The following is an 8,615-nucleotide window of genomic DNA, read 5'->3' as shown; positions in this document are numbered from 1 at the left end:
ACCATTTCATAGGATTAAACAAATTTATATTTGATCAGTTTTTAAGATTAACCATTCTCCACAATATTTATTCCTCATCAAAATTTAACAAATAGTTATTTCTTGAATTAAATATATATTTTTTCAGTATGAATATGGTAAAAATTAAATTGATAATTATTAAGAATCTTAAATTTGATATATTATATATTTAAAATATTTAAATAAAAAATATTTGTAAAATAACATAAAATATATATATATATATATGTAATATAATTAAATTTAAAAATAATAAATTATATATTTGATTAGATATGAAAAAAATTAAATAAATTATAAAAAACATAAACATATATATAAGTAAATTTAAAAATTAAATTATCTTTTTTTGTGAATTTTTAATTTTAATTCATCGAAAATATTAATAGTTTCTTTTTCTTATATTTTATTTTTTGAAATAATTATTTTTATTCACTATGAAATAGTTATTTTATATATCAAACATTTTGATATTTTAATTTAAATTTAAATATTAATTATGATTTTTATCTAACAATCAAATCTTTATTTTTTAATTTAATTAAATTATGGATTTTTTGATAAATGACTCACTCTTTATGTGTAATATATACATATACATACATACATATATATAGAGTGGTTCTAGGATACGGACCGACCGCATGCCTTCTGTGCGGACTAAAAACGTGTCAAAATTTTATACCAGTTGGATTGTCTACCATGGACACGGACGGCTAAGATTGAATTGCAAAAAAATCCCCAAAATTCCTTTTCGTTTCGCTCACACAGACCCGTTCCAAAATTTCCAAATCCTCTTCTCCTCCCAACCTACCTTCCTTCCTCTTCTCGTTTGTCGCTTGAGTTGCAGCTGCAAGTGAGAAACCCTAACCCTAGGTAGCTGAAAGTGACGGCCGGTCATGGTTTGAGATCTAGAAACTGCGATCTGTTTTTGAGGTCGTTCAGGAAGAAGTGTTATATCCCGCTCACCACTTATAGAGGACTCACAAGATTGGGGACTATGTGGATATCAAGGTGAACAGAGCTGTCCACAAGGGTATGCCCCATAAGTTCTACCATGGCCGCACTGGTCGTGTCTGGAACGTCACCAAGCGTGCCATCGGCGTTGGGGTCAACAAGCAAGTATATTTCCCATCTGGGTTTTTTTTTGTGTTCTTATGTCATATATTTTTTATTTTATTTTTACTTCCATTCACTGATATGCTGCGTAATTTATGACAAATAAAACACTTCGCTTGAGAAAATTGGAGAGAGTTGTAAAATTCTTAAAAATTTTCGGCTATGGACACCCTTTTTTTTTTCTTTTTATTAATACTTTCTAACGTGGACAGGAACAAGGAATATCAGTTCTTGACAATGCAATTGTAGTTTGTACCCAAGCAATAGAACAACACAAGGGGAAACTTACTGTGAAGGAGGCACCCAGATCCGTGAGTGTCAATCCTCTTATTTCTACTTTTTGGTGTTCTCATACCTTTTAGATACTCAGTTCACGTTGGTTTCGGTTTCAAAACTGGAATTCAAAAGCCTCATTGCTTCCTTTGTTCTTCACTTACTGTTATCTTGTCCATTTAAGTAATTTGTGTAATATGTTATGGTGCATTGATGTAGGTGAGTGAACGGGATGATAAATTACTTGCTGAGCACATGGCTAAATTACGAAATGCAAATGAGGAGGTGAGTGGTGATGAGGAAAGCGAGGAAGAGGAAGACACGGGAATGGGGAAGTTGATATGGAGAACGCCGGTAGTGGGATTACAGAGTGAAAATGCGGCACAGATACTGACAATTATATTTTTTTGAGCAATTTTGATTCATGTGTTCAGTGTATCTGGCAAATTGTAGCTGAAATTTGCTGCTTCTTATTGTGTCTAAATGTTCACTTATTAAGTTATGAACTCAGAGTAATTTTCTTCTATAATTAAAAACACTGCCATCTTCGGAATTATCTGTGAGCTTTGAGAATTAATGGATAGATTCTGTGTTCTTGTTCAGATCATTGTAAGGTCATAAAATCATGTTTAGTTTCATCCAACATGTGTAAATGATTTCAAATTTGGTTCTGTTAATTGTATAACTAAGCTTATTATTGTTTAGTATGTTTATAAAGTTGATGCAATGAATAAAACGTTAATGCAGTTGCAAACTATGCGATTAAGAAGAAAACGTCTGAAATTGATGTAGAATATGTTTATAAAGAAAAGAAAAATGGTATGTAGAATATAATCATCCAATTGAAGAATAAAATAAAATATTAGAAGTCTATCCAACGAAGCAGGTTTTAGTAGCATCATAGGCCACTTAGGGATGTCAATTTGCCCCGTCCATTCCCGAAACCGCGGTGCACCGCCCCTAACGGGGCGGTTTTTCCCCGAAAATTCGGGGATGCGGGGCGGGCTCGGGGCAAATACCTAAAAACCGAGTCGGGGACGGGCCGGGGACGGGGAATAATAACCCCGCCCCGAACCCGCCCCGATATATATATATATATATATATTTATTATTTTTTTTTATAAAATTTTATTTATGTAAAATCATTTTCTTTTTTTTTTTTATTTATTTTTCTAAATATGTATTTTATTATAATTGTAAATTTGTTCCTTGATGTATTTTATTATATTTTTATTGTATTGTAGTCATTTTCTTTATATTTTAATCATAAAATAATTTTTTTATATAAATTTTTTTAAAAAATATCAATTAAAAAATAAAACGGGAAAAACCGTCCCGCCCCGTAAAATCCCCGATCCCGCCCCGCACCTAAAGAAACGGAGAAAATCGCGGGGATGGGATGTAAAATTCCCCGCGGGGACGGGGACGGGATTTTAAAAACCGGCCCCGCCCCGCCCCGTTGACATCCCTAAGGCCACTGAGGCTAATTACCTTGCTTGAGCAAAGGGATTTGTCCAAATTCCTCTTTTTCCTAAAATTCCAACACCAAAAAATAAGCACTAAATAAATTATATGAATCCAATATCAATACATAGTGCACATTTAATTTCAAATTACCTACATAGTGATTGTACATAAGGAGATTTACGAGAAAAATAATGCACAAGTGATACATCTATATATCTATAAAAATAAAAAATAAAAAATAAAAAATAAAACTCATGTATATAAAAAGACAACACAAAAGGGCAACTCGACCAAATTTTTTTCTTAGCATCCCTCTGATCCTTCAGTCCTTGTACTTGATCTCTTATAACCCTCTTGTGAGTCAAGGGCCCTTGAACAGCAATTGTAGTGGATGGCTTTGCCGTTCTCATAATTCTTGCAATCTTAGATGGGTCAGATTTCCTAGCCCTGTTATCATTTAAACAATTTGTTACCATTATAATGTTCTCTGTATCACCACTTTTGAACTCTCTTTTCCTTCTTGTTCTCTCATGGATAGAATGATTCCCTCTATTAGAACCTTGACTCTTAGGCCGATTCATCAATGAGTTTGAACTCCTTAAGATATGAGATTCTATGTCACTCATGAATTCATCTCTCGTACTAATCTTTCTTTCTGCAGGCGTAGCCTTTGCTGCGTCGACAAAATCATGAGTGCACTGTAACTGTAGCTCTTGTTCCTTCAACTTTTCCTCGAGCTCCTTAATCTGCCATGGCAATTCAAACAGAGAGATTAGCATTTTCACATTGAATTTGTTATCCCTCTAGACCTATTTCATTGAGATAAAAGGTTGTTCTAAATTGGGGTTTGTTTGACGAGTCCTACAACCCTTTATTGAGCTCAACTTGGTCTAAAAGTTTGGTTTTCTTTCTACTTCATTTGTATTTCGTTTCTCAACTAAAAGTTAAAGAGAAAGAGTTACCAAAGAAAAGAAAATTAAAGAGAGAGATACCTTCTAATGAAGCAAGGATTCTTTCTCTCTTTCCTGATCTTTCAATTTTCTCTCAAGCTCCCTAATCTAAGTGGAGAGGGAAAAAAAAAAAAGAACAAGGAAAAAAAGGTTAATTAAAAAGCTTCCAAAGTATTATCAACTAATGAAAATTAGCAACGTTTAGTCTTTGACAACCTTCTGTTGGAGGATAGCAGAATGAGACTCTGACTCCTGCACTTGGTCCTTCAGCTTGTTCGCATAGTTTGCAACTGCATCAACTGCATTAACGTTAGAAAGTATTAATCAAAAAAATAAAAAAATAAAAAAAACAGGGTGTCCATAGCCGAAAATTTTTAAGAATTTTACAACTCTCTCCAATTTTCTCAAGCGAAGTGTTTTATTTGTCATAAATTACTCAGCATAACAATGAATGGAAGTAAAAATAATATAAAAAATATATGACATAAGAACACAAAAAAAAACCCAGATGGGAAATATACTTGCTTGTTGACCTTGACGTCGATGGCGCGCTTGGTGACGTTCCAGACACAACTAGTGCGGCCATGGTAGAACTTGTGGGGCATACCCTTGTGGACAGCTCTGTTCACCTTGATATCCACATAGTCCCCAATCTTGTGAGTCCTCTATAAGTGGTGAGTGGTATATAACCCTTCTTCCTGAACGGCCTCGAAAACAGATCGCAGTTTCTAGATCTCAGACCATGACCGGCCGTCACTTTCAGCTACCTAGGGTTAGGGTTTCTCACTTGCAGCTGCAACTCAAGCGCACAAACGAGAAGAGGAAGGAAGGTAGGTTGGGAGGAGAAGAGGATTTGGAAATTTTGGAACGGGTCTGTGTGAGCGAAACGAAAAGGAATTTTGGGGATTTTTTTGCAATTCAATCTTAGCCGTCCGTGTCCATGGTAGACAATCCAACGGGTATAAAATTTTGACACGTTTTTAGTCCGCACAGAAGGCATGCGGTCGGTCCGTATCCTAGAACCACTCCATATATATATATATGTGTGTGTGTGTGTGTGTGTGTGTGACAGGATTGCACGTATACCATTATTTAATTGTGTTGAATATTATTTTATTATTTTTTGTTATATAAAAAATTAATGTGCAGTACTTTAACAAAGATTTATTAGGTTTGGGTTAACTTATAATATATATTTAGATTACCACAAAATTATACTATCAGTTCCAAATATCATTTGTCAAAAAAAAAAAAAAAATAGTACAGAGATCTCTTAAATGAGTATAACATACATCATTTACTCATCTGGGCTTTAACTTTTGATCGGAAAAAAATTCATGCAAAAAGTATTGTTTTTTGAAAGGAAAACAAAAAATAAAAAAGAAGAAGAAGAAGAAGAAGCGTTGAGCTATCTACTCCAATCGCTCACTTTTGCCTTTAAACAATTTATTAATCCATAAAAAACAATTTATTAAAAAACTTTCAAAAATATTGAGATTGCCAAAAATAGAAATTTAATAACAAAATAAGACAACATAGTGGGGTCATACTGGCAGTTGGTGGAATATATTTATAGTTTTTTTTCTTTTTTTTCCTTGTTTGGACATCGATAGCTTCAATCGGTTTACATTTTTTTTTTTTTCCATTCAACCGTAAAATAAAATAATTATAAAAATATTTATCAAATTTATTCATCAATTTATTTATTTGTTATAATAATAATATTTTAATATAAATTATTTAATAAATAAATTTGATAAATATTTTAATAAATATATTAGAAAAATATGTAAAATATTGTTACAGCTTTGAGCAACGTAGGGAATGATCAAATGTCAAATTACAAACATAGGCGTTGCATTGTATTTTTGCGGTGACACACAGGCAGTAGAGAATCGTGTCGGCAAAAGGCATTGCCACATAAACTTTTTCTAATGTAAAATTTGCAATACCTGATGGGCATTTTGGTAACTTCAGGAGGTTCGATAATTTGTGACCGTGGTATTCCGATAGATATAAATTTTAAGGACTGAAAGTTTATATATGTTATATGTATATATATTTCCTGAACGTTGAGCATTCTTTAAAATTCAAATCCCCTGTACAAAACTTAATTTTCCTTTGGTTTTAGCCTAGTTACCGATTAAGATTCAATATGAGAGATTTTGTTTCCTAAAAGTAGCCTTTTATTTTATTTATTTATTTATTTTTCTTTCGAAACTCTCTCGGACATTTTGGTTATTAACCTTTTTATTATTATTATTTTTTTTTTGTGTTAGATGCAGCGTCTTGAACGTGGATACGTTCATGGTGGTTTTTGTTTTGAAGTGATTATTACTTGCTCTTCATCGATGTTCTTTATATGTATATTCTTAATATTAAGTAATTTGATTCATTATTTATTTGTTTGTTATTATTATTATTATTATTCGTTTTTGCATATTTCTTTTCATGTTCTCAATTATTTATATTTTATTTCTCCTATATCACTTATCAAAAATTTTGTTATGCTTTTAGATTTTATACTAATAATACTAATTAGCCATTTTTTTGTTTTATATTTATTTAGTTTCTAGTTAATAGAAAAATAAATTTATAATTAAAACTAAAAATATTATTTTTGAACATATAATATTTATTTAATTACTTTTTGTTCCTACATAGAAATTTATGTAAACTTTTGATTTTATTGAAAATTTTATTTATTGTTTTTCATTTTTTAATTTTTTCTGCCGTTAATTTTATATGTTTAAATATATATTAAGTTTGAAAGAGTTATGAAGAAATAATTATTAATAAAGCATCCGAAATGAAAGGATCATGTTCGAACAACATATTTGCCAAAGGGATCTTTTAGTCTCTATTCATATTTTTCTTTTTTAAAAAAAAAATAAATTTTAGTGAATATCCTAATTAATTGAACTTTAAAATAAAGCATCCAAAAAGAAGGTTGTCATATCACATGGCCGTCCTAGGATGGTCGATTAATTTGCTTATATATTTTATTGGTGGGATTTCATAGTTTCAAAAAAAAAAAAAAATGCTTTTCCTATTTAGTATCAATAATTTATCACTACAATTTATTTCTTAAAATGGAATACTAATATTATGGTATATTATGCTCAACTACCCATTACTTACCCACACACACACACACACACACACACACACACACACACACACATATATATATATATATATATATATATATATTATCATTACACTAAATTTTTTTCCTTTCAGTATTTTAAATTTATGACTTTATTATGATAAGTTAATTTGAGTAGCTTATCAACTAAGCTAAAATTTACTTGACTAATTACCCATGTATCTTAGAGCATCTCTAAAGGATTTTTTTATCCTTTCTACTCTCTTCATGAACCAAACTTTTAAAAACATGTTTCAATCTATTCTTTATTTTTATTTTTTTAAAAATAAAATGTGGATTTTGCTCTTCAAATGTAGAGAGTCAAATTCATTCTCTATATTAGAATATTATATAATTTAATTTAATAATAAAATAAGATTTTAAAGCACTTTTACATTTTAATTAGTAATTTTTATTTTTTTTATGTTTTAATTATTAGCAATTAGGATGAAATTCAAATAAAAAATAGGGAAACATATATAAACAAGAAATGTTTATAAAAAAATAAAAATTAAAAGCATTGCATAAAAAAACATTGTTGAAAAACTTTTTAAATTCTACTTTTTATGTTAAAAGAAAACTTTTCAATAAAAAGGTACTCTTTATTTTAAAATACTCCGCTCTCATAAATTGTCTTTGAACGTGCTGTTATAAATTGTCTGTGCTTGGAACTTGAACATCTTTCTAGCTTTTAAGAATTAAAATAAGAGACATGTCAAGTGCCCTTCTAGAGACAGCTCAGTTGCAGAATCTTTATTTTTTTGTTTATTTTATTTCTCTAAATATCTAAATTCAAAATTATTATACCTTCATATTTATATTCATGGAATTGTTCTGACATAAAAACCAGTAAGAATGCACTTTTCCTTCGAAATTTTGACCCAAAAAAATAAAAAAATAAAAACAAAACAATATATGTTCCAAATAATCTTGCACAGTATCCAATAAATGTTATCCTCAATGCTCTGGGACCGAACCAAAAATGTTACCATTCTTTTTTTAATTTTTTTTTTTTTGTGAATAAAAAAAAATGTTACCATTCACCCAAAGGGGAAAATAAAAAAAGAAAAAAATGTTTCCTAAAACATGGATCTCAATTATTCGTCCATAAGTTCTTTTTATACCCAAAAAAGATATTAAAAAAAAAAGAAAAAAAAAAAAAAAAGGGTTGGTCCTTTTATTTTTTATTCTTTGGATGAGCGAGTTGGTCGAATCTCTTTTAACAAAAATACTTTGGTAGGATGGTCTTACCGTGCACCCGATGGATGGATCCTACGTGTACCTAAGCAGCCAGACACCACCAGCAACTATTTACCCCAAAAAAAAAAAACAAAAAGAGAAGGGGCCACCCTCGCCCAGCATGAGCCAGCTCATTCATAAAGTGATTTTGAGCTTTTGTATCCTCTCGAATCTTCTTGAAACACTAAAAAATGGTTATTACTTAATGTGTCAAAAATTTATTCAAAAGGGTGTTTTTTAATTTTGTGTTTAAAAAGACTTTTAAATTTTTTTTAAAGGATCGAGTTTTGCAGAATTTATAAATCCTTATAAATTTTATAAGGTTTGAACAATTATAAATAGCTTTTATAAATTTTTATAAACTTTTTTATTGATAGACTTTTTTAAACTTTATAGAA

General features: G+C 30.2%; 2 protein-coding genes across 9 annotated transcripts; one reads left to right on the top strand and one right to left on the bottom strand.

Moving 5' to 3' along the window:
• The first annotated feature begins 777 nt into the window (after positions 1–777).
• Positions 778–2,084, top strand: LOC107422893 (eukaryotic translation initiation factor 2 subunit alpha homolog). Its single transcript, XM_016032409.4, has 3 exons — positions 778–1,143; positions 1,353–1,451; positions 1,633–2,084. The coding sequence occupies exons 1-3, from the start codon at positions 1,060–1,062 to the stop codon at positions 1,822–1,824; spliced, it is 375 nt and encodes a 124-aa protein (XP_015887895.3). The 5' UTR covers positions 778–1,059; the 3' UTR covers positions 1,825–2,084.
• An 882-nt stretch (positions 2,085–2,966) lies between these two features.
• Positions 2,967–4,803, bottom strand: LOC112492244 (kinesin-like protein KIN-14R). Of its 8 annotated transcripts, none has more exons than XR_009638334.1 (4): positions 4,364–4,786; positions 4,047–4,129; positions 3,873–3,938; positions 2,967–3,626 (listed from the first exon to the last, which is right to left on the bottom strand). XR_009638334.1 is itself a non-coding variant. In XM_060815825.1 (3 exons), exons 1-3 carry the CDS (start codon positions 4,414–4,416, stop codon positions 3,027–3,029), a joined length of 744 nt encoding a protein of 247 aa, XP_060671808.1. In that variant the 5' UTR covers positions 4,417–4,758; the 3' UTR covers positions 2,967–3,026. The 8 variants fall into 8 exon arrangements, 2 of the variants coding, with proteins under 2 accessions (XP_060671808.1, XP_060671809.1); XR_009638335.1 differs by having other exon boundaries at positions 4,047–4,120; positions 4,364–4,784; XR_009638333.1 differs by having other exon boundaries at positions 4,047–4,120; positions 4,352–4,783.
• Positions 4,804–8,615: the final 3,812 nt, after the last annotated feature.

The sequence above is a fragment of the Ziziphus jujuba genome, chromosome 3 (genome assembly GCF_031755915.1).
Source record: "Ziziphus jujuba cultivar Dongzao chromosome 3, ASM3175591v1".
Taxonomy (NCBI): Eukaryota; Viridiplantae; Streptophyta; class Magnoliopsida; order Rosales; family Rhamnaceae; genus Ziziphus; species Ziziphus jujuba.
The sequence above is the reverse complement of the archived record's forward strand: the minus strand, read 5'-3'. Positions and strand labels throughout refer to the sequence as shown.